General features: G+C 49.4%; 1 protein-coding gene and 1 pseudogene across 2 annotated transcripts; one reads left to right on the top strand and one right to left on the bottom strand.

Annotated features, from left to right (window-relative positions):
• Positions 1-16,593: 16,593 nt before the first annotated feature.
• Positions 16,594-24,339, bottom strand: Slc35c1 (solute carrier family 35 member C1). Of its 2 annotated transcripts, XM_021156415.2 has the most exons (3): positions 24,218-24,339; positions 22,480-23,003; positions 16,594-18,575 (listed from the first exon to the last, which is right to left on the bottom strand). In XM_021156415.2, exons 2-3 carry the CDS (start codon positions 22,970-22,972, stop codon positions 18,016-18,018), a joined length of 1,053 nt encoding a protein of 350 aa, XP_021012074.1. In that variant the 5' UTR covers positions 22,973-23,003; positions 24,218-24,339; the 3' UTR covers positions 16,594-18,015. The 2 variants fall into 2 exon arrangements, with proteins under 2 accessions (XP_021012074.1, XP_021012073.1); XM_021156414.3 differs by lacking the exon at positions 24,218-24,339 and having other exon boundaries at positions 22,480-23,874.
• LOC147005869 (uncharacterized) lies at positions 23,010-24,641 on the top strand (annotated as a pseudogene).
• Positions 24,642-25,627: the final 986 nt, after the last annotated feature.

Raw genomic sequence — 25,627 nt, 5'->3', positions numbered from 1 at the left:
CGTCCGCCACCACGCCCGGCTTACCCCCTTTCTTTTCTTTTGAGGTATTGTATGCTTCTCTCTTTTTTTTTCTATCTCCCTGGGTCCCCTACAAGGAAGAGAACAGGGAGAGTAAGGGGTGGTCCATTCACAAATGGCCATTCGGAGAATAAATTCTTCTCTTCTTCTCTAAACTATGCTATAGACATAATGCTATGTCTATAAACTGTATGCTCTCTGCAGCCAGGGGCTGCTCTATCTTGTTTATGAAGAGGCTGAACTCAAATTCTGCTTGCTTCTGTGTGACCCTAGACAATCTGGTTGACTTGTTGTTATTGTTTATTTTTATTATTTTATTTATGTGTATGTCTGTTCATGGATGCCATCTGCATCAGTGTGGCTAGAAGAGAGCATTGGATCCCCTGGAGTCTACACGAGGTTCTGAGCCACCTGACGTGGATGCTGGGCTCTTCCTCTGGAAGATCAGAGTCTTAATTACTCTTCTATTGCCATGGTAAACCACCCTGACCAAAGGAACTTATAAAGTATTTAATTAGGGGGTTCATGGTTCCAGAGAGTTAGAGTCCCTGGCCATCACGATGAAGGAAATGGAAGCAGGCAGGCAGGCACAGCTCTGGAATAGTTGTGAGAACTTACATTTGATCCACAAGTAGGAGGCAGAGAAGGCTAACTAACAATGGCTTTAGCTTCTGAAATATTAAAGCCCAACCCCAGTGAAACACCTCTTCCAACAGGGCCACACCTCCTAATCCTTCCCAGACAGTTCCACCAACTGTGGATCAAGCATTCAAGTAGTTGAGCTTATGGGGGCCATTCTCATTCAAATCAACACAAACAAGTAGTTCACAGAGCCATCTCTCCAGGCCCCCTCACTTTTTGTGGGTTTTTTTGTTGTTTGTTTGTTTGTTTTTCGAGACAGGGTTTCTCTGTATAGCTCTGGCTGTCCTGGAACTCACTTTGTAGACCAGGCTGGCCTCGAACTCAGAAATCCACCTGTCTCTGCCTCCTGAGTGCTGGGAGCCAACACGCCCGGCAGCCTCCTCCCCTCCACCCCCCACCACTTTCTTAGTAGATACAGCAAGGTGACACATAGTTCCTCGGGCACAGTGAGCAGGTGCTATTCTGGAAAGCAGGATCTGCATCCAATTTTTCCTTTTTTGCAATTTCCAGGCTTTTTCTTACATATGACCTGTATTCCATAACTGACCCAGAGAATGAGACTTTTAATCATTAAAAAAAACCCTCAATATTACAGCAATAATGAAAAACAAAGATAAGCCTAACAACTCAGCCATTTCTCATGGACACTATCCATAAACATCTGAGCCAGAGGGAGGGACAGTGTGGCCTCTACTGCTTGTGAACTGGTTCCATCTTGCTGTGTCATCGTCTTTGTTTTGTGTGGCTTGCGTACTCAAGTTGATAAGGATGATTCATTCCACAGAATGGATGTCCAGTGCTTGGGTAAATTATCTGGGCAACATTCAAGGGTCAGAACACCAGTTTTGACTCCTGAAAGGACATCAGAGGGCTTTGTAATTTTGTGCCTTAAAATGAGTACGATGGAGATACCAGAGTGAGGGCACACAAACCTGCACATGACTAAAGAAGCAGAAATTTGAATTCTATTTTGGTCACCTCGGAGCTCCCCACCTCCCTCTTTAAAAGAGTCACAAATGGCTGCTTCAGCTCCCACTAAAGGCAGAAGGAAGGAGAGGAGGACCCAAGAGGCAACCTGGTACTTCAAGGATGTAATGGGTCACCCAGAAAGTGAATGCTGTCTTCCCTGACGACCTTTAAGACAAATCAGCCCTGTTTTGTTTGTTTCCTTCGGTCAAAGTCCTCTGTAGAGACCATATGTGAAAACTTTCTGCTTTGGACCTGCCCTTCCTGTAAATATCTGATGATTGGTGGAAAGGTGACGACACAGAGGGCGGGACAAGCGTGGCGATTTTAAGGTGCTCACGCCCTCTAGTGGTGGAACCTGGAAAGCACGAATCCATCTGGATTCCAGTCTTGGTGCAGCTTCCAAGAATACACCCCCAAAATATATTGGTCCTTTCAACTATTCAGTTTGAGGAGTCGCTAAGCTTTCTCTTAGTTCAGTTTGCAGCTCCACAATTAACTAATAAATGACGTATTTACTCAGACAAGCTTCTTCAATTCTCTACGCTTACCTTCATTCGAAAAATAGCCTAAGCAGATGTAGTGTCAAACACCTTTAAGCCAGCTAGCTGCCTGGATGCAGAGGCAAGCGGATCTCTGAGTTCGAGGCCAGCCTAGTCTAGAGCGACTTCCAGGACAGCCAGGGCTACACAAAGAAACCCTGTCTCAAAAAAGAAAACAACAACAAAAAGAGAAGAAAGAAAAACAGCGACGAGGAGAACGACAGGCACTGTCTAGGATGAGAGGAAGGTAACTAGACAAAAGGCTCCTGATTGAGAATCCAGAAGCAGATAAGAATGAGTGGATGGCTGCTGAGAGGTGGCTCAGGCTGCTCTTGCAGGGAGCTTGGGTTTAGTCCCAACACCCACATGGTGGCTCACAGCCTTTGTAGCTCTAGTTCCAGGGAATCTATGCTCTTTTCTGGCCTTTGCAGGCACCAGGCACACACACACACACACACACACACACACCACTCAGACACATAAAATAAAAAAATAAAAATGTGAACATTACATTTATGACATGATATCTTTGTGCAATGTGGGAAAATGGCTTTTGTTATAATGCTAATGGGTCAACCCAGTGCCCTAGTGTAAAAACCAAAAGGAGACACTTGGCTGTATCTCCCAACACTTACACAAGCTAACTCCAAACTAAACTAAAACAGTAGAGAAGAATTTCTTCACTTTTTGGGGGATACAGATAATAATTTCTTGAACAAGACATGAAAAGCATCCATTCAGGGACAAATTAATAAGGTGGAGTTTTAAATGACATTAAGTTCAAGAGCATCTGCTTATTGAAAATGATAAGAAAGTTGGAGAACAAACAACAGAGCAGAGGGAGATATGGTGACCCCAAGAACACAGAGGAGCGCAAGCTTAAAGCTGGGAGGCTAACCCAGGCTACACTGCAAGAATCTGTGCAGGAAACAAAAACTCAAAAAGAAAGAAAGGTCATATCCAGAATACTGAAAGAATTCTTACACAGGGAAAGAGGCCCATAGGTAACCCTGATGAACTCCCATCCAGAGGCTTCAACGAGCCCTCTCCACACAGGCAAGCACAGAGCGTGGGTGAAATGGAACAGCAGGGTCCGTCCTTGGCCCACCGATGGATGGTGCTTTCCCCCTCCTCTGCTAGTCTGCTTCTCTGAGGCACTGGACCTTCTGACCTTGCTTTCTGCATGCTGGTCACCTTGTGTGTCTGCCACTGTAATTCATTTGCTTTTTTTCTCTCTTTTTTCCTAATTGTTGATTTGTAAGGTTTTGAGACAGTTACATATAGCCTAGACTAATCTTGGTTTTTTGTTGTTTTGTTTTGTTGGTTTTCCAAGACAGGGTTTCTCTGTGTAGCTCTGGCTGTCCTGGAACTCACTTTGTAGACCAGGCTGGCCTTGAACTCAGAAATCCGCCTGCCTCTGCCTCCCGAGTGCTGGGATTAAAGGTGTGCACCACCACCGCCCAGCCTAATCTTGTTTTTTAAAAAACACTTATTATTTTTATGTGTATGTGTGTGCACCTGTGTAAGTCTCTACATACCACATGCATGCTCCACATTCTGGAGCCCACAGAAGCCTGAAGAAGGTGTCAGATCCCTTGGAACTGGACTTACAGGCAGTTGTGGGCTGCCATGTGGGTGTCGGGAACTGAGCCTAGGTCCTCTGCAAGACCAAGGCAATTTCTCCAGCTTCTGATCCTCCTGCCTCCACTTCCCAAATGCTGGAATTACAGGTGTGCAGCATGCATCTGGTTTTTATGTAATGGTGGGAGTAAAATCCAGGGCTTTGTGCATGACAGGCAAGTACTCTACCAATGAAGCTATGTCCCAGGCCCTTCCCTTTGTGGTGTGTGTGTGTGTGTGTGTGTGTGTGTGTGTGTGTGTGTGTGTGTGTGTGAGAGAGAGAGAGAGAGAGAGAGAGAGAGAGAGAGTTATTCTGCTATTATAAAATATGTACAACACAAATTAACGTTTCAGCCATATTACATCGTCCCCCATAGAAACCCTGTACCTATCAGTGTACCGCCATTCCTTCCTGCTCAACACCTTAGTTACCTCTGTTCTGTTGCTAGCTCATGAAAACCAGTCCTCCTCACATTTATGGAGGCATGCAACATCTGTCCTTCTGTGTCTGAGTTTTCCCCCTTTGTGTGTTTCCAAGTCTCAGCTATCGCAGGGCTTTGGGGTTAGGCTTAGGTTTCAATAATAAAGACATGGAGATGTCTGTATTGTATAAGGCTGCTGGCCTTTTCCCTTCGGCAGTCTTTCAGCGAGCCTCTAACTTAGCCCTGCTTCTCTGCCACTGCAACCTGATGCTTGGCTCTCACTGCTGTCTTTCCTGCTCTGTCCCATCCTGCCTCTGTCCAGCTCTGCCCCTCCTTCTCTCCTTCCAGCCTCAGCGGCCAGCACTTTATTGCTCAAAGAAGCACACTTCTTTCTCACACAAGAGAGCTTTTAACATAGCGGGAGAGACTCCTCCCCCAGGACAGTTTGCCTTTCTTTTTGGGCAGGTGAGGGCCCAACCAACAATTACCCATCCTGCCAGCCTGGCACCGCTGGCCCAGCAATTAACATGTGAGAACACAGGGACATACTTTATGACATGTGTGGGGTGGCTTATTTCAACACCTCCCCTTTTAGTCCAAGAAATGGCTTTGTCTCTAACATCAGTGAACTATATACAATAAGAACAAATATGAGAACTATCAGTGTAAGGCAATGTCCAGTCCATTTGCCCTATCTTGGTGAGTCCAAAGTTCTGTAGAGGGTTTGCATCATGTGAGCACAATGAAAAGTCTTTTTAAGTCTATATTTAGAAGACAACCAAAGGGAATTTAAGATCGTGAGCTTGTGACTACGATAATATTATCAGAACTCCATTGATCAATGTTAAAGCTCTGAACTTTTGAAGTCTATCACTAGTCTAAGCTTCAAAGCCATCAGAAACCTGAGAAGGTCAAATCACACCTGTGTAAATACACATGCAGAGAGAGCAGCTTCCAGATCTAATAAAAATGACAGGGACTTACTGGCTACCCAGCCAGTCTCCCAAGGTTCCTATGTGTCTGCGGGGCATCCATCTTTGGCTGCCAGGCCCAGAAGACCTGACAGACTTTCCTGTGGAGCAGGACCTTAAGGGGACCGTCCTATTTTGTCGACTTCCCTATGTCCTGCCTGTCTACAGTGCTGTCAGCAGTCGAGGTAAAGGGCAGTTTACAGCCTAGTCTAAAATATTTGAAACTCGCTGCTTTCTTAGTCTAAAGGAAATAAAAGAATCCACCCTTCTTCTCCCTTTCCCCTCTCCCCCACCTGTTTTATCCGCTGACACTAGTTAGGAGAGAAAGAAGGATAGAGGGGAGAGAAAAAGAGATCCCTGAATCCAACCTCCTTTCCTTTGTTTCTTCCCTGTCCATGACCATCAACAAACCACAACCAATCTCCTTCATTGACAACAACTATCCATAACCCAGCAAACAGCCGCCCACCACACCCCTTGGGAATGAGGGTGTTGTGTTCTTTAGATTGCCTCCTGTTGTCTGGAGGGTGATGACATCTTTGGGGACCATAAGAAAATTGGGATGCTGGCCAAGTCCTGGGATTTGAACTGTATTCCTCTGGAAGAGCAGTCAGTGCTCTTAACCACCGATTCCTTCCCCAGGGCAGCTTGCCTTTGTTTTTTGGGCAGGCAAGGCCCCAACATACATTTACCCATCCTGCCAGCCTGGTGCCACCAGCCCAGCAATTAACATGTGAGATCTCAGGGACATACCTTACAACATGTGTGGGGTGTTTTACCCCAACACTCAGCCGTGTGTTTTCGTCTGTAGATAGATAGATGTAGCCACGCGTCACAGAAAGAGGGATGGGGCAGTAGCAGACCTCACAGAGTACAGCAATCATCCCAGAAGGATAATAATGGGAGTTCTAGAAAAGATCGGGGCCCCATTAATGGAGTTGAATAGCTCCTGCCAGCCAGTGGTGCTATGGCCTGTGTCACATGGAAACACAGGCTTCTGTGGCACTTCTGGTGTAAGCAAACCACCGTCCCACAGTCACAAAAGTATAGGACATGACACGGGATGATGATGAGGGACCATGGCGGTCTCTGTGTCTTCCATACTGTGCTTTGTGCAATGGTTTGGGGCAGACTCACCCTCCATACAGAAGGGCTCTTGGCCTCACACACCTGGTGTATCAGGAGGCCTTGATGAGGGAGTAACGCCAGCTTTCTGTAGGTGATGTGATCACCCAATGGGGCCCTGTTCTTTTCTGGAACAGACTCCTGTCATGAAGTACTGCATGACTGTGGTCTGTTGTGTGCGTGCTGCGTGTTCTGTTTCTCCAGTCATGTGCTGACAGGCACAGCGCTGTGTCCAGTTTGGGATGCTGTGCATAGCGCCGCTGTCAATATGAGCACCTTCTTTCCATTGAGACACAGCATCTATGTCAAAAAATGCTCCCATTTAAATGTACAAGTCAAAGCTTTTATTGTAGCCAGGGCTGTGCAGCCGCCTCCAGCATCTAATTTTAGAGCACCTCCTGTCTCCTCCCACCTCAGAGGGAGTGAGTGACAGTCGGAGGCAGCCACCGTCTATTTCCTGTCTCTAGAGGTTTGCCAATTCTAGGCATTTCCATAAACACAATCATACGGCCGTGTCTGTGCTCTTTCATAGCTGTCTTTGGTTTTTTTGTTCTTTGTTTTTTGTTTTTTTGTTCTTTGTTTTTTGTGTTTTTGTTTTTGTTTTTGTTTTTGGTTTTTGGTTTTTCAAGACAGGGTTTCTCTGTGTAGTCCTGGCTGTCCTGGAACTCACTCTGTAGACCAGGCTGGCTTCGAACTCAGAAATCTGCCTGCCTCTACCTCCCAAGTGCTGGGATTAAAGGCGTGCACCACCACTGCCCAGCTCATTCTTTGTTTTGAGACAGGGTCTCATGCAGCCTGAACTGGCTTTAAGCTTGCTATGTAGCTCAGGATAACCTTGAAATTCTGGTCCCTCTGCCTCTGCTTTCTGAGGGTGACAGATACAGATGTGCACCACAACAGCATCTTATGCAATGCTGGGGATCAAACCCAGGGCTTCATACATGTTAGGCAAGCTTTTTATCAACTGAGCCATGTACCCAGCCCCCTACCTTTATTTAGCATAATATTTGAAGGCTGATCTATTGACACATGTTCATCTCATGGCTAACTGGCTTAGTGTGGGAACAAGGGTTTCCCAAGGCTCTTGGCAAACTCTGGCAGGCTAGAGAATGTTGATGGCATGTCTGGTTGCATTCTTCAAAATAACTTATTAGGAGCCTTCCATACACCAGACACTTACCCAGCAGTAAGTGGTGAGTCGCACTGGGTATGATGACTTACACTTGAGTCTCAGCAGTCAGGAGATGAACTCGGGAGGGTCAAGGTCATGCTCAGCTACATAGGAAACTGGAGGCCAGCCTCAGATCCATGAGACCCTGTTCCAAAAAACAAAACACCAGAGGTCCCAGCAACTGTACAAGGCCTGGGTGGCAGGATCGAGGTGTGACACCAGGCAGTCTGGCTCCAGAGGTCAAGAAACAGAGAGAAAGGAGGTTTTCTCTGAGAGTGTGCTGCCCATCAGTGTGCCCAGTGCCCCCTTTTAGTCTTTGCTTTGTTTGAATAGACCTGGCTCTGGCTTCTGTCTTCCCTGGATTCACTGCTCAACCCTGAGCAAGTGCAGGGGAGTAGAATCTGCCTCCCTTCACCGGCTATGGCAGGGAGGCCCTTCAGTCAGACCCCTGTGGGCATCTGCCTCTGCATGGCAGCACCTGGGACAGACTCCACCCACTTCTGTGGACCTTTCTGTTGCCTACCAAAGAAAACTCTTCTCCCATTTAAGGCCAGCACAGCCTGCCTATTGTCCCTGTCCCTGCCTCCTCTTCTTTTGTGGTTTTATTGAGTTATAATTGGTAAATAAAAATTTTATAGGTTGAAGGCATGTAATGTAATATTCTAAAGTCTGAATATGGTAGGATTTATTTGATCGTTGTAATCCAACTAATTAACCATAGATCACCTCAGATATATTTCCTTTTTATTAGTGGGAAGGACATGTAAGATTTACTCTTAGCAAATTACAAGTATATAATGTCATATTATTTAATTATAATCATGATCTCAGAGTCTTTCTAACCAAATTCCCTCCCTAAGTCTGTTTATCTGTATTTGACAGTTTGAGCTGAGATCAGAAAGGACAGTAGGTACTAACTAGATAAAGAAAGGAGAAACACTTCTCACAGAGGGAGCAGTGTGGAGAAGGCTCTGAGGTGGGTGGGGGCACAGAGGATGGATGCAGAAGACTAGAGTGCTTAGTGAGATAGTCAGCAATCAGGTGTCCGGGTTCCTCCTGCCCCATGCTCATCCTGACAGATCATTTCTCTGCCAGTGGAATGAGCCAATTCAGGCCAGATTACAATATATTAAATGTAGGTTTATTGGGAAGCTGCTTTGAGCCAGTTCACGGGCCCTAAGGACCTAGGCCAGGGAAGTTGCCATGGTGGTGAGGAGGGGTACAGAGAGAGAAGGAGGAGAGAGGAGAAAGGGGAGAGGGAGAGGGAAGAAAAGAGAAGAGAGAAGAGAAGAGAGGAGAGGAGAGGAGAGGAGAGGAGAGGAGAGGAGAGGAGAGGAGAGGAGAGGAGAGGAGAGAGACCAAAATGCCTGGATTATATAGGGAAAAGGCTCTGGGGGAAAGACAACCAGCCTCTGAAGTGCAAAGTTCACAGTTGGAGCAGGGAATGCTGGGAAGGGACTGAGGGATGCTGGGAGAACCTGGGGGTCAGGTCTGCTTTGGTATGTAAGATATGCACTTCAGTCCCCTGTCCTGGGGTCTGAAGCCAAGCACACCCATTTTCAGGTGGAGCTGCCTCCTTCACAGCAGCAAAATGACCAACCCAACCCTTCCTTCTACAAAACAGAGGAGCATCGTAGGGATGCCTCTCCGCCATGATAACTCCCCTCAGCTCACAGTGACCAGAGCTGCACGCTTGCCGCTACCCAGACCAAAATGCAGGGAATCCTGTGAGAAACAGATCAACCACAATTCACCTCTGGGGCTGGGCCTAGCTGTTGGGAGACTGGAGACATGACAGGTACTCTCTCAGAAGGAAGAGGGAATTGTGGGTAGACTACAGTACTGCTACCAACTGACTGCCTTTCCTACCTAGTAACATGATTATGAGGCACAAGGGGTTTGGGGAGCCAATTCACCCTCTCTGAACAAATCTCGAGGCCCCATTGCAAGCCAGCCTTGTGGTAGTTCCCAGTTCACACAGGAGCAGCAACAACCCAGAACCCATCTCTCAGACTCCCTGTCAAATAGCTAGAAGACAGTTAAGAAGGCTGTGGAACACTGCCACCCTACACACACACACACACACACACACACACACACACACACACACACTCACACACACACACACACAGAGACACACACACACACACATACACACACACACACACAGAGACACACACACACATACACACACACACACTCACACACACACACACACAGAGACACACACACACACACACACACACAGAGACACACACACACACACACACACACACAGACTCTGGAATTGTTTAGTGCTGCAAAAAATGGTAGAGGCAGTCAGAGAGCTCCCAAGCTTTCTGGAAGCTTGTCTCTTGTGGAGGTAAAGAAAGAAGGGCACACTAAGTAGGACAGGCCATCATGGCCTCTGACTCATAGACCTGCTGTGACCTTTGCCCGCGGGTCCTGTGTGTGCTCAACCTCTCACAGATGTGCAAAGCTTTCAAAGAATTTAAGTGCCGAGAAAGCCTCACACAGTGCCCTGAGCTGTAGTCAGCCTGTAAGCTTTCCACACGGCCCACACAGTATCTTACAACCTGAGTTTCCTTTCAAGATCGAGAGGCTGACTATAAAGTTACAGATTGCAAAATGAGAAGTTCTAGCAGTTTAGAAGTTCTGACTACTGCTTGGAGAAGGTTTGTTAATCCGTAGTTCCCCGGTGGGAGGATTTGGACAAAGGGATGACATCTGTAAGAGATGGGACCTAATGGGAGGTGACTGGTCACGATGAGCTGCACGGTAGGGCTGGCGCTGGTCTCAGGAGTGGATTAGTTCAACTCTGTTGCCAGAGTCTTGCTTCTTCCTTCACATACATACACTCCTTAGTGCACACCCGTGAGACCCTGTAATGTGGCACACCAGGAGCACTCGTGCCAGAGGTCATGCTTAAATCTTCCAATCATCGGAACAAGGAGCCCATGATCCTGCTCTCTTCACATAGTGCCCAGAATTAGGTATTTTGATGCAGCAACACACAATGGACTGAGCCAAGGCTACAATCGCAAATGATAAAAAAGGGCACAAGCTGGGTCGCTGGCCCCTCCAGTCTGGAGCTGTCCAGTTCCCTGCTGTCCCCAATCAGCGCAGACGTACGTATGTGACTGGCTGACCGTGATGGTGTTTTCATGACTATGCCAACTAGGTGGCATCGGGAGGGAGGAAGTAGAGGTGTTCTGAGGAGGGCAGAGGGTCAGCTCTCTCCCTGCAGGCTAGGTGTGTGCTGGCAGGCTTCCCAGATGAATTGCTAGGTTCGGGTGGGAGCACAGCTGCACGCAGGCAGGCGTGGTGCTGGAGGATCCAAGAGTTGATCTGAAGGCAGCCAGGAGGAAACTGTCTTCCACATTGGGTGGAGCTTCAGTATAGGAAACTTCAAAGCCCACCCCCACAGTGTCATACTTCCTCTAACAAGGCCACATCTACTCCAACAAGGCCACACCTCCTAATAGTGCCACTTCTTATGATCAAGCATTCAAACAAACAAGTTTATGGAGGCCATATCTATTCAAACTACCACAGATGGCTTAGTGGTTAAGAGCACTGGCTCTTGCTCCCCAGGCCTGATTCCCAACACTAGCACGGAAGTTTCCAGTCACTCCAGTCACAGGGAATGAAGCACCCTCTGCTGGCCTCCACTGGCACTGGGCATGCAGACATACATGCAAGCAAACACCCATACATAAAAAGGAAAATAAACACACAAATCTTTTTTCTTTTTAAAGAAAAGCTGGCAGACTCATGAAGCTACGGCCCTGTAACAGACTGCACCAGGAGGCAGGAATTCTGGGAAAGAAAGAGTTGATATCTCATTGAAGGGATAACTATCTCTCCTAGCTCTTTAGCACAGGGTTAGATGGATCTGCTTTCCTGAGAGTGGCCCTTAGAGACTGAGCTGCCCAGTAAGGCTAGGTCTCCATCCAGGCTGCAGAGTCCATTCTCTTGATCTGAAAAAAATGCTTTTCCTTTAATGGCTTGTCTGCTACTGTGACCTGTGACCCCATCACCTTACTGCCCTTTAGAAGAGTCATTCTACTCTACAGATTAGGCAGGGAGGTTAGGAGATATCAAGACATTTGCTTACAGGCACAGCTGAGACAATGGCCCGGATATCGAGGCTGCGACCGTGTGATGGCCAGGTGTCAGAGGCTAGCCCCAACAGTGTGAGTACTGAGGGGTCATTCTCTGGGGCCTGCAGAGAGGGTGAAAACACACACACACACACACACACACACACACACACACACACACACACAGAGTGGATGAAGCAAGGCTCCAACAACTTAATTTTCTCTCACAGCTTATATCCCCCAGCAAAATCTTTCAAACAGTATAAAAATTACAGAGTGGTTCCCTTCCATTTTTCTTCCTGTGAGTGGTCACAATGCATACAAGTAAAAAACAGTATGTGCCCCTCACACGATTAATCATTTTACGTATTACAGGTGAAAAACAGATTATTCCCAAGGATCCATTACATTCATGTCTAAGCAACTTGTTACAACTAACAAAGCGTAAGCAAGCCAGGCATCTTTCTCAGCCGGCCCTTGACTGGCAGGCTGCATCTTGTTACAACTAACAAACAAAGCGTAAGCAAGCCAGGCATCTTTCTCAGCCGGCCCTTGACTGGCAGGCTGCATCTTGTTACAACTAACAAAGCGTAAGCAAGCCAGGCATCTTTCTCAGCCGGCCCTTGACTGGCAGGCTGCATCTTGCAATTGCAAAACAGGAGATTGATGTCCTGCTATTCTAACTTAACAATTTTTAGTCATCTAACACAGTTAACCTTCTACCAATTCTTAGGTTGTTTTCATAGTAAAGAAAATGCAGAGAGCTGTAGGTCAGGGATCTTTTACCTCCTTAAGACAACAGAAAAACAAGACTGTGCAGTCTGCACGCTGCACAGCACTAAGTCCTCAAGGTGTACACCAAAACCCATCAGCAGACTTATAGTTACAAACCCAGGAAAACTAGATTTCATAATAAGCGGAGAAACTCAATCTTAGCAGTGGGCACCGAGATGCCATTACGGCCTTTGATCATTAACCTGCATCCTATAGGTGAAACTCTCCCGCCCTTAGGAGCCAAGCTCACTTTGTTCTTGTCATGGTTTCTTTAGCCATGGACTTGTCTCAAGCCTTTTTTCTCTTCCACAAGTACAACTATGTGCCTGTGACTCATGAAGGCTCGCCCTGCTCCTTTTCTAATCTAGGCAGCCCTCACTACTCTACAAAGAGGGGCACATTTTACTCTTACTTCTCTTTATTATAGCTCTTGGCCAAACATTCTCCCAAATTACAGCCCAAACCATCCCCCAAATCTTCCCTATCAACTACCTTAACTTCCTAAACCCACTTAAATCAAATCAGAAATTCTGTAAAATCACTAATTCATTCAAACGGCATTATTCTTAGAAAGTTCATCTTCATAGCGATCTGTAGGAAAACTGTCCAGTAGAGTGGGCTGTCTCCCAAGAAGCAATCACACCAGACTATAGACAGTGTAGGTCTATTCCTGTGTCCATCCACACCATGCTAGACACAGGAGGGACATTAGCAGTGGCAGACTTGAGAAGGAACCCCAGCAGCAAGAGGCGAGCCAGAGACAAAGCTCCTGGGTTGTGCCTCTCTGACATAAAAATCCATTGCAACTGTGCAAAACAGTAGACCATCTCCAGGAAGCTCACCTGCCCACTGCAGTTCCTCCTACATGGCATCTGCCAGTCAGGGAAACACAGCAGAGCTCTGGTTCTGTTGTGGCATGGATCTTCAATGTCCTCCAGAGGTCATCTGTAACTTGGAGGCTTGGTGACCATGGAGGTAGAACACTTAAGGGGAAGTGAAGAGTCTTTAGGTGATCAGGGGTCCTCCTTCTCATTTGGCTCTCCAGCTATGAGGTGAGGGATTTGGATTTTCCTCACCATGATCGAGGTACTATGTGCTGCCCCACCACAGATCTAAAGCTGGGTCATTAGTCAGAGACTGAAAACTCAAAAATTGCTTTGAGTCTTGCTAGATAGACCAAGCTATCCTCAAATGTTCTCTCCTCTTGCCTCCTCCTCCAGAGTGCTAGCATCATAGGCAGAGATATCCTGCCTAGCCAACATTTCTCTTTGTAAGTCGACGAACTCAGGTATTACATGAGATCATGGCAGAAAGCTTCCCAGACAGATTACAACTCGGTCTCAGCTACCTTCAAAACTTAGAAGTACAAACTAGCTAGGGTGGCAGCTGTTTAGACCAGTGGTGGTTTCTTTTTAAGATTTGGGACTTGGGGCCTTTCACAGGGTTTCCTGGTCCTGGGCTTGTCACCCAGATGAGAGTGCATGAGGATGATTTCATGGTTACAGTTTGCTATGGCAACGGGGTTGGCCACTGTTGTACAGTGGCTACATTAGCTGGTAAAAACTGGAAGGCAGGCAAAGGAGGAGAGAGGTCCGCTGGGAAGACAGAGGGAAGACTTCAGGGACCATCCTTGGACAAGTAGAACAGGAGGCAATGGCAGCAAGCTAAATAGAGGTGTGCAGGCTAGGAGGTTGCAGCTTCCGGCTTGGAAGTGTTGATGGTGGAGGTAGAGCCATGGAGGAGACTGACCTGGGTCAACACTGCAGAGGTGGTTGCCTTTAGGCCATGATGGCTGTCAAGGGTGTGGGTCAGAGTTCTACAGCCATCCATGATTTGGACATTGTCTTTGTGTCCATGAGGAGCCTCAGTGGGCAGAGAGGGAGTCTGCTCTGTGCTGTGAGCTACGCTGACTTCTCTGTACTGAGGAGCCTTCTTCTGTAAAAATGGAGATATAACCAGAATCGGAGACATGAACATACTTTTGTGTTTAGACTAGTGCCTGGCATGTGCTAAGCACACCACAGACTTTACTAATCATTACCATTTGTGTGTGTGTACACGTGCGTGTGGAGGTTAGGAGCCCACCTTAGGGATCGTCCAATAATTTTTGTTTTTGTTTTTGTTTTCAAGACAGGGTTTCTCTGTGTAGCCCCTGGCTGTCCTGGAACTCACTCTGTAGACCAGGCTGGCCTTAAACTCAGATATCCAGCTGCCTCTGCCTCCCGAGTGCTGGGATTAAAGGTGTACGCCGCCACTGCCCAGCTTGTTTTTTGATTTTTTGGTTTTTTGGGTTTTTTTTGAGAGATGTTTCTTTACTTGGGCCTGGTGTGCAATAAGGCTATGCTGGCTAGCAAGGGATCTGCCGACTTCTGCCTTCCCTGTGCTGGGATTACAGGTGTGTGCCTCTAAGCTTTTTTTATTTTTTATTTTAAAGTGGTGTCTAATAGAAAAGTGATTGATTAAATAAATAAAAGATGGGGAGATAATTCAGTAGGCAGAGTCCTTCTTACGCAAGCATAAGCATACAAATTCAATTCTCAGACGTGATACAAAAGCAACCCAGTGGAAGGTACTTGGGTCAGGATAAGGGCTCACCCATCTGATCTGGGCAGACAGTGATTTGCTGTGTGCTCTGAGAAACCTCCTTTAAGCCATGTCTCACTTTCCTCAACTGCAAAGCAATGGGTTTGGGGCAAGTTCAAGGGCAAAAGCATCTTTAAACAAAGAAAGATCAAGACTGGAAAAAAATTAGCCATTTTTGGGTCTCATTTTCTTAGCCCTCAGAGCCCACTACAGGCAGTATCCCAGGATGGGCTGCTGGGCTGCTGCCCCAGCATCCTGTGAGGCAAAAGGCCCATTACATGGCCTGGGTGACATCTGAGCCAGTCACACCCATCTACCTGGAGACACCCAGATGTGAGGTTCAGATACTTTTTTTTTTTAAGATTTTATTTATTTATTTATTTATTTATTTATTTATTTATTCATTATATGTAAGTACACTGTCACTGTCCTCAGACACTCCAGAAGAGGGAGTCAGATTTCATTATAGATGGTTGTGAGCCACCATGTGGCCGCTGGGATCTGAACTCTGGACCTTGGAAAGAGCAGTCGGGTGCTCCTACCCACTGAGCCATCTCACCAGCCCCTCAGATACTTTCATGGGGTGCTTCGGCCATTAGGAGCACTCACTGCTGCCGGCTACTAGGTTATGGTTGCTGGCTCTTTGTCAGTGGCTTTTTGGAGCCTACGATTCTATAAGGAACCCCAGTTCCCTTTAAATAATCCAGCCCATTTCCTAGGCTAGTGTGTTAGGAATCTATTGATGTATGCTGTTTCCCCACAGTTTAGAGGCTTAAGATGACCTGCAATTTTTCTAGTTGTGGGTTGGGTGGTTCTGCTGGCCTTGCAGAGGGATGCAAGGTGGCTGCACTTCCCCCTGCTGGGACAAGGGGAAGGACTAGGGGGGTGTCCTCCTCCATGGGGCCTTCCCACTCAATGCTCATAGCTCACAGGAAGCAGAAACTTCCATCCAACACATCTTAGAAAGCTCCCTCTGCCCTTGGCATTACCCCCAGCCCCCAACCACACTCTATTCTTCTGGTAGGAGTGACTGAATCAATGGTCAGCATTGATTCAAGGACCCAATACACGTGGGTGTCCCATTCATCTGACCTACCACCGTGAACTGACACCCCTGAAGCTGGGAGCAGCCACAACAGCCCCTCCTCCTCCAGGCAGTTTGGTCAGGTATCGGTCATATAGTGAGCAGGCTAATATAGCTTTGATCTTCTTCCTCATCTGAGAGAAAGGGCATGCGCTCCATGCCCTTGAGGGAGCAGGCACTCTTCTGTGCATCTGCTGTGTGACAGGTGCTGATCCAGGAGCTGCAGGAGGCTCTCCCTCTGACTTTTCCTCACAAGCCTCTCTGAACCCCAGTGCCCTCATCTGCAAGATGGGGGGGGGCAGTGATGGCTCCCACCCCACAGTAGGAATGGCTGTGAAGAAGGAGGACAGGTGGGTGGCCTCAGTGTACACACAGCCAGTGGCAGCAGTGGCAGCTGGGGCTGATGGGAACTTGGATTCTGGACACTCACTTCCCAGAGTAGATATCTGGAGTGTCCTTGCCCTAGGAGATTGCAGGACCAGGATGGTTGCTTGTTGTAGCTGGGTCCCCACAGACTCAGATTTCAGACCCCCACTGGGGCCTGTCTCTCAGTCTGTAACACATGCCGTATCTTGTTTGTTTTTTTTAAAAAAATTTTATTAAATCACATACAACTCAGGGCATCAGGCCCCACCAACTTCATTAGAACCCGTGGGAAGTAGAAAGCAGAGGCTGGACATGGTTTCCCCATCTTCTCACAAAAGAGACAAAGACATCACACATGTCGCCAAGGAAATGAGGGTACAAAAGGCCAAACAGAAGGGACTAGGACAGTGACAGCTACCCTGAGGATAGGAGGGTGTGGTGCTGGGCATCGTGGCCTGAGTGCTTCTGTCCCCAAATTCATGTTGGAGTCCTTGGGGGTGATCAGGTCACGGGGTGGAGCCCTCACAGGGCTAGTGCTCCTATACAAGAGGCCTGAGGGAGATTATCTGTGCCTTTACCAAGTGAGGATGTAGACAGGGGTTTCCTCAGAAATACTGGGCCTATGGGTACCTTGATGTGGGCTTCGCTGCCCCCAGAACAGTTATAAGCCAACCTCCACTGTTCTTAGACACACGGCCTAGGCTATTTTGTGACAGGAGCCTGAGGGGCTAACTCTGAAAATCAGTGCGCTCCTTCGGCCCCAGCCTCAGAGAACATAAGCATGAGACTCTTACCATCATGGGGGTCCAAGCAGATGGGAACAGAGGCTGAGTGGACCCCACTTCCTGCCTGAAGATGGAGGTGTTGGGAAGGAGGCTGATGGGTGGGAGGAGGGAGTACAGAAAGAGATAGCTGGGTCAGGTGTTGGAGAACAGGATGGTGGCCCTTCTGGGCCAAGAGAAGCCAGGCAGGGAAAGCGGGGTTAGGGGCTGTAGAGGCATTCATCACTCCACTTAATCTGTAAAACCTGTGGCTCCCCCTTTTCTAAAGTTGAAAATATGGAGTGTGGAGGTGTCAGTCACCCCATGGACAGTTGGTCTGTCATACCCATCCACACAGAAGAGGGCAGAATGGACATCTCTCTCTCTTGGCTCAGCTACCAACTGCCTCCAAAGGTAGTCTGAAATGTTACTGATGTTAAGAGCACCTAGCTATTATGCTACCTGTCCAGGGCCCCAGAGATGTGGGGTTACCCAGCTCCCTTCAACTAGCTATAGTAGGGTCACAACCCATCTCCCTTGTGTAGAAAGTAAGACATCACTTCATCAGTCCAGTCCCCAAAGAGTGCAGCTGGCCCCAACCCCAGAGACCATATGGAGGTAGACAGGCCCCAGGAGGAGGCAGGAAGGGTGCCACTCCTGGTAGGGCTTTCCCAAGACTAGAAGATGGGGCAGACAGGAGATTTGGCAGCTTTCTGACATTACCAGGAAAGAACCTGGCTCCTCTTAGATGATCTTCTGAGGACGATGTAAACATTATTGCTCAGGGCCATACCCAGTAGGCGCTATGGGAAGCCTTCCGTGCTGGGCAGGCCCCACCCGAGCTCAGCCCTGGCTCCCTGAAGGAGCTCACACCCCGATAGCACTCTTCTCACCATCTTTGGAGCTGGGGTCCTCCTGGGTCTTCTGCATCTCCCAGCCCCTGACCCAGGTGTAGGCGGAGGAGCCGCCCAGCACCATCAGGTTGCTTGTCCACCACAGGAAGCTCTTAATCTCTTCGTAGTAGAGCACGGCCAGCACTGTCTGTGCACATGCCTTGGCCGTGCCTGACACGTTATGGGTCAGGGGACTGGTGAATTTGATCTGCAGTCCTGTCACATAGCCGATGGCAAAGCCGAACAGGCCGCCCAGCGTCATCATGAGCCAGAAGTGGGCACTGCTCAGATGAGCGAAGGCCAGGAGGGCACGGAGCTCGCCCAGCACTATCATCAGGGGCAAGAAGAGCACGCAGGCATTGACATTGTTATAGAAGGTTAGGCGCCAGATACTGTGGTCTACTGCAGGGAGCACCTTCTTGGTATAGATGGCATTGAGGGAGACGCAGAGGCTGGCCAGCACCCCGAAGATGGTGCCTGTCAGGGACAAGGTGCCCTCAGCTCCTTCTTGGTCTATACCTAGCCAGAAACCACCTGCAACAGACAGAAGAGTGACAAGGTAAGGAGGGATGAGGACAGGAGGGAGAGGGACAGGATTCTGACACCACAGTTCTGACTGTTCCGTGGCCCTTACCTAATCATCAACATATACAAAGTCTGACCTCTGCACTATACAGGGGCCAAGGGAGTGGAGTCCAGAATGAGAACCTGTGTTCCCCTCTGTTGGGGGTCAGTCCTGTGTACTGTGTATTCACCTGCTGATTTTGGGGCCCAGACATCTGGCTACAGTACAGGCTACAGGCAAGCATCTCGAGGGTCAAGCATCTCCATCCTCAGTGTTATGTAAAAACTGTCTTTCCATCATCTCTGATGGGTTAATAAAGATTCAGTCAGCCTATGACTGGGTGGGAGAGGACAGTACAGATGGGACATTGGGTCCCAGTGAGAGGGTCCCTGGTAGAGAGAGGGGAGCAGGAAGAGAGGAAAAAGTGTGGAGAGGCTATGTGGGGACACCAGGAGGATTCACCGTGAGGTCACACATGGAGCAGAGCAAGCCAGAGAAAGACTCAGATGGCAAGCATTGAGGCATCTATCTGGGCATTAGCAGCTTAGAGGGTTAGAACAGCTCAGAACATGCCCAGCAGAGTGCCAGAAGTTTGTTAATAAAAATACTAGGTTTCGGGCTGGTGAGATGGCTCAGTGGGTAAGAGCACTCGACTGCTCTTCCAAAGGTCCAGAGTTCAAATCCCAGCAACCACATGGTGGCTAACAACCATCCGTAACGAGATCTGGCACCTTCTTCTGTTGTGTCTGAAGACAGCTACAGTGTACTTACATATAATAAATAAATCTAAAAAAAAAAATACTAGGTTTCTGTGTGTTTTATTTGGGAGCTATATGGGCTAAAGTGGGCACAGAAATGCCCTACAGATAAAGGGAGCAAAGCGGGGGTGGGGGACCATAACTTCCCTAAATTTCACCAATATCCTCCACATTCCCCCAGGCAGAACTTAGCAGACACTATAAGGGGACAGGGCTCTAAGCCTTCCTTCTGGCTCTCTTGGTGCGGACATTAGGTCAGAGCTGCTCATGGCCTGATGCTGCTTGCAGTCACTCCTGGGTCATCCCCTGCTCAAAGAACCTACATGGCTCCCTAGGCCACAGCACTGGGCTTCCTGCATCTGGCCCGGCTTCCTCTGTCACATGATGGCCCCAAGCCACCTTCTTAGCTCCCCACTTCTCTGTATATCCACAGAGCTCTGTGTATCTGCATCTTTCCAGGGACTCCACCATTCTTCAAGGCCAAAGCCAGCCTCTCCTGGGGATCCCTTCCTCGTCCAGCCAGTACTCAGCCTCTTCCCAGCTTCCTGCTGTTAACACAGCATTCCTTGCCACCCCCGGCTGGTAGAAGCCTACTTGTGGCAATGCTATGGTCTCTTTATTTAGACCCCTCATTCCCACAAGACAGAGGTTTACTGCTGCTGCAGGAATCAGCAACATGGAATAGCAGGTCCAGCACAGGCATCAGAGTCATCAGGCCCCTGATTGCTCTGTGATTTTTGTAGCTGAGCTGCTTGGGAGAAGTTACTTAACCTCTCTGAGTTTCAATTCCCTTCATCTGTAAAAACTGGGGCCACGTTTTTGCTACTATGTTAACCAATCTACTACTCTTTGTCTTACAACTAAAATAATCTTCCTACAGTGGATATTTCCTCTGTGGCTCCCAACTGTCTTCAGGAAACATTCAAATGTGTGTTCCCAGCCTGTACTACTGGAGCAGTCTCATGCCAGCAATGACTTTTCAGCTAGGCCTGCTCAGGTTATCCCACATGCTCCCTCTAGATACCCACAGCCCTTAGCATCTAGTGTAACTATTGTTTCTGCCATCAACATCATTCACGAACCAGGAGCAAGGACCCCACCCTACCTTTCTCAAACTTGTACCCTAAAACTCAGTACAGGGCCTGGAAAATACTTGGCCACAAGCTAATAGCTGCTCAATGGATGGAGTGAGAGTAGATAGAGACTGCTAGGAGAAAGGTACAAGTCTTCGAGAAGCTGGAGAGAGGCAAGGTGGTGCTCTTGCAGCCCCAGCTGCCTGGGACTTGAGGGCAACATAGCAAGATGCTATTTCAGAACAAGGGCACCAGACCCTCCAGCCTCACAGGCACTTGGCTCAGCAGAGCCCACGGTGGGTTTCCCTGCGCAGTCAGAGCACCCTGTGTCTCCTGGTGGTTACCACTAGAGTCTAGAAGTGACTCCATTCTCAAGGTCCTAGACCCTGGAGGGGCTGTGAGCCCAACAGGCTTTGCAAAGTGCCGCATGTCTAGGAGGCCTTGCTGGAGATGGTCCTCCTCCATAGGAGGAAGGGAGGGGAGAGCTAAGAGATGGGGCCAGTAGTGGGGGCAGCAGAGAGCTCCACTTTCCCGTGCCACTTGGGCAGGCCGCCATGGCGCTCAGCTGCCTCACTATCAGCTACTTGTCCCTTTGGGGACCCGGACTCAGGTTCTCCAGAGACTGTACCTTCCTGCATGTAAGTTCTCCTACTAGGAGGCCCATCCCCTCTAACGTTGGCAGGGCTGGTGGACTGAAGTGGGACTCCACGGTAGCTTGTAGGATGGAGTGGGAGGGAGGAGTACCAGATCTCTTAGGGTATGTATGTGGGGGCAGTGGGAGGCATCCTGCCACTATCTGACCTCTCTCTGCCCAGACCCCTTAACCCTGGATCCAGGAGCTGCCCAACCAGGGCAATGTTTCTAGGGAAGACAGTACAGGTTGGCCTGGCCCCTACATCTAGAGCACCCAACTTGGGCCTCAGAGACACCAGGGACATCTAAGTAGGCCAAACAAGACAAACTAAAATCCAGAGCAGGTACAAATGTAGGTCGCTTTTCGTTCATTCAGGACTCTGAGGGGAAAGATGTCCTGGTCTCTGTAACCCAGCAGCCACTAAATTCATCAAAGTGGCAAACATGTTCCCTAACACATGCAGTCCAAGCCAAGAGGCCCTAGCTCCATGTGACTGCCGGCCACTGAAAAGATGGTGGCGGAATCAGGACATAGCGGCTGCCGCTGAGGGGCTGGATGCTTCAAAGTTCCTGGGCTTTCATTTAAAATCACATTTGGACTGTAGTGATAGCATTGGTTTGCATTGCGCTAACTCCCAAGGGGCAGGAGCAAAGCAGACTGGCTTGAAACACAGGCCAGGGAGTGTGACCAATGGGGACTGCGTCCCAAACTATCTGCTTCTTAGTTGTGGGGCTGTGGCAAGGAGCGCAGCCTCTCCGAGCTTCAGTTTCACAGGGATGCCGCCACTCAGAGAGCTTATGGGTACAATAAAGAGGATGCTACAGGTGTAATGATCAGCACAAAGCTCCTATCAGTAATTAATTACTTATGGTCACATCTGAAAAGGTAGTTAAAGCCTCTTAAAGCACACACATATTGACTGGACCACTGAAATGGCTCAGTGGGTAGAGGTACTTGTGCCAATTGTGATGACCTGAGTTCACCCTTGACCTCTTGAGAAGAACAATGGTGTGTTGGTCAAGAGTGTGACCTATGGAGGTAACTGCTTATGTGCAAATTCCTGCTCCGTCAGTAATTACCTGTGTGATCCCAGCTACTTAGCGTCTCTGTACCTCGGGTTTCTCTCCATAAAATGCAGCTATATTGTACCTTGTAATGGGGATCCGTTACGTTAACATGGATCAAATGCTTAGAACTGAGTGTCTGGCTGGCTTTGCTGTAGTGTCTGCTAACATTATTATGTTCACCTTGGCTGGATCCCTAACTTACTGAGTCACAGTACGGTAGTTATTTGTTCTCTACAGGTCTCTCCCTATGACTGGTGGTGCAAAAGACCTGGGACAGATAATGAGTAATGTGGTGTTGATCTTTACGATTCCTGCTCCCCACGCCCCCGAGCCCCACTCACCAATGATGACGCCGCAGGTGAGCAGGGCATAGAAGGAAGTGGTCTGTTTGAGCAGCAGGTAGGAGAGAAGAACGTTGAACACGGTGGTGAGCGAGCGTCCCACGTTGTAGAAGGGCACCCCTACGTACTTGAGGCAGAGGTTATTGAAGGTTATCATGCCGATAAAGACCACGGACAGCGGCAGCACACTTCGGGCCACCTTGAGGTCCAGGTTTAGGGTGGGGAAGTCTACCATGCCGGGGCAGCAGGTGGCCAGCGTGCTGAGGCCCTTGCACAGCAGTGAGGTCACCAGGCATTGGTAGAAGGTGACAAAAATGGGGGTATCCAGCTGCAGGGAGGGGCTGTCCAGCAGGTACTTGTTGAGGAATACCATGGAAATGGAGGTGACCCAGTAGAGAGAGACCACCAGCGCGATCTGCAGAGCCCGGAGCAGAAATGGCTTGTTCCCGCTTTCTGCCTCCTCGGAGACAGCAGAGGCTCCAGTCAGCGCCATGCGCAGGATCCTGGACCGCTTCAGAGGCGCCCTGTTCATGGTGGCAGAAGAGCTGGGTCACCTCACGGCCAGAAGCAGTCCCTGGACTACAGGGCTTCAAGCGGCTAGGGTCTGTGGCTGCAGCCTTCAACTGTCACATGGGATGACCTATCGGTCCCCTCCTTCTTGGATGAAGTTCTGCTTCCGGATTTGCCGAGGTGCACCGCTCCTCATCTTGCTCGCTCCCGGGGCGGGGGAGGGAGGTGGTGTCAGGAAACAAGACCCAGGGAAGGGAGAAGGGGCCTAACTAAGGATGTGGGCCTTGACAGCCATGGCCAGCTTGACGACAGGGGACACGTGAGTCGCAGGGAGAAAGGAAGCGAGAGAGCGACGGAAGGACAGAGCGGAGGAGGAAATAACTGGACGCAGACCGCGTGGGAAGCATGGGCTGCGGGAACCCCCGGAAACACCGGCGGAGCCGAAAGGAGGGTGTGCTGCAGGGAGATCACCGAGGCTCAGGGAGGCGTCTCGAGGGACACGGACAGGGGCCTGACCGGAGCAAGGCCCTGCGGTTGCCACGAGCCAAATTCAAGTTCCGGCTCAGCGTCGCGGGTCCCGGGCCACTTACCGAGCGGGGCGGGCCCTGCGCGCATTTCCTGACACGCCTACGAGCCGCCTTAAAGGGCCAGCTCGCAGGCTGTTCCCACTTCCCGCGGCCGTCAGGAGTGCCCCGGCAAGTCTGCACCTATGCCCACAGACCTTCCCTCTTCTTCCGGGAGTCCCCGGAGATCAGGGAAGGATTTGCAAGTGCTATAGCCTCTCCCATTTTCTGGAAGGTTCTGTCATTCTCCCCTCCACCCGCACTATCTTTTCCTCTGGTATCTTCAGATCCACCAGACTCGGTCAGGTGCATCTTCACCATCTACCCAGAAAATGGAATACCACCCTTCCGCTTAGGGAGACACCCCCCCCACACACACCAGCCCTTGCGTCCGGGTCCCCACCGTTGCACCTCCCTCGTCCCTCGAGCTCAGGTCACCGGGGAAGACCTTGTTGCAGCCCTCTCCTTTTTTCCTACCCCTATTTTCACCGCTTTCAGACCTAGTCAGGAGGACGTGAAGTCCGGGAGATCCAAGCAGCACTTCCAGAGGCGAGAAACCACGTCACCTCCTCCAGATAAAGTCCATTCTGGGTGACCAGACCAAAGCCTCTGAGCTTCTCAATGCTGTATCCCCTTCCCGGGGCCCTTTCCCTTCCAGAACGTACCGTCCGTGCACCCGACTGGGCTCTGGTGTCCTGGCTGATGCAGGGACCTGGTGCTCACCCTTGGCAGTGCCCTCGGGTGCACCTGCAGCACCGCCCTCGGCTGCACTTGCAACGCTGCCCAAGCCGCGCCCCCAGTACGACTTCCTGCCACGTCGGGCTCTGGGCAAGGTGGGGCGATTACCACGGGAGCCCATCCAGAAAGCCCCTTTCCTTTATCTAAGGTCAACACCGTCTCCCACCCTCCATCCCAGCTAGCCTGGGACTCCTCCATTTTGTTACTGTCGTTTGGCGCATCCCTTGACAAGATGCATCTTTGGCCCTATGGGTCCAAGCTTGTGCTTCCAGAAGGGCGTGGTGGGGAGAACTGCCGATGCTGCCACTCCCCTACGAGGGTACCCTTCTCAGTCCCCAGAACCAGGCTTGAGTGGGCCATTAGTTCCAGGTCTTTTACACCTGGGCATCTGGAAGGGCTGACTTTTCTCTGGTTTCTCCCTAGCACCATTGTTGGACAGGCAAGTTTGCTCTAGGCTGAGCTGGTTTTATTATGGAAATGGCTAACACAGTGGGTTCCAGACTTACTGCTTGTGTGGTTGGTTATAAAGATGTCTCGCTTAAAGTATTTCAATTACTATTTTATTAGTAGGGACTGATGGTAAAGGGCTTGTAATCCCAATTGAGATAGGAAGATCAAAAGCTCAGCCGCGCAGTGGTGGCGCACTCCTCTAATCCCAGCACTTGGGAGGCAGAGGTAGGCGGATTTCTGAGTTTGAGGCCAGCCTGGTCTACAGAGTGAGTTCCAGGACAGCCAGAGCTACACAGAGAAACCCTGTCTCGAAACACCAAGACCAAACCAAAACAAAAAACGTTCAAGGCCTGTCTGAGTTACAGGGTAAAATTCAAGGCCAGCCTGGGCAATTTAGTGAGACTTGTTTCAAAAAGGGGGGCTTGGGCACACATACCTAGACATGAATAAAGGGTTGGAGATAAAGCTCAGTGTTATATAGCTCAGTGTTAGAGTGCTTGCCTGGGATGCACAAGGTCCTGGGTTCAGTTCCCAGGACAGCGAGGGAAGAGGGGTGGGGAATCAGTACTATTTGTCAAAATATAAAATTGAAGCACATTTAGCTATAGATCTGCTGGCTTTAATGGACAGCTCCACTCTTAGGGGAGACAGTGCTTTGTCTCTTTCAGAGAACATGGGGGGAGAGTACCTCCTGTGTGCCTGACCAGGGGCTGCATGTGAGGTAGCTAAGCAAAGGTATTAAAGTGTTTTTGAGATCACTGTTGTTAGCATTCCGTCTAAGCTCCACCCCACAGTTACCTGGCAGTAGGCCTGGCACACTATAAGAGGGGCTGCTTGCCCCCTCCTCCCTCTCTTGCCTCTTGCTCTCTTGCTCCCTCTCATTCCCT

Source organism: Mus caroli, unplaced genomic scaffold (assembly GCF_978045245.1).
Source record: "Mus caroli unplaced genomic scaffold, Mus_caroli_1 scaffold_2, whole genome shotgun sequence".
Taxonomy (NCBI): Eukaryota; Metazoa; Chordata; class Mammalia; order Rodentia; family Muridae; genus Mus; species Mus caroli.
The sequence above is the reverse complement of the archived record's forward strand: the minus strand, read 5'-3'. Positions and strand labels throughout refer to the sequence as shown.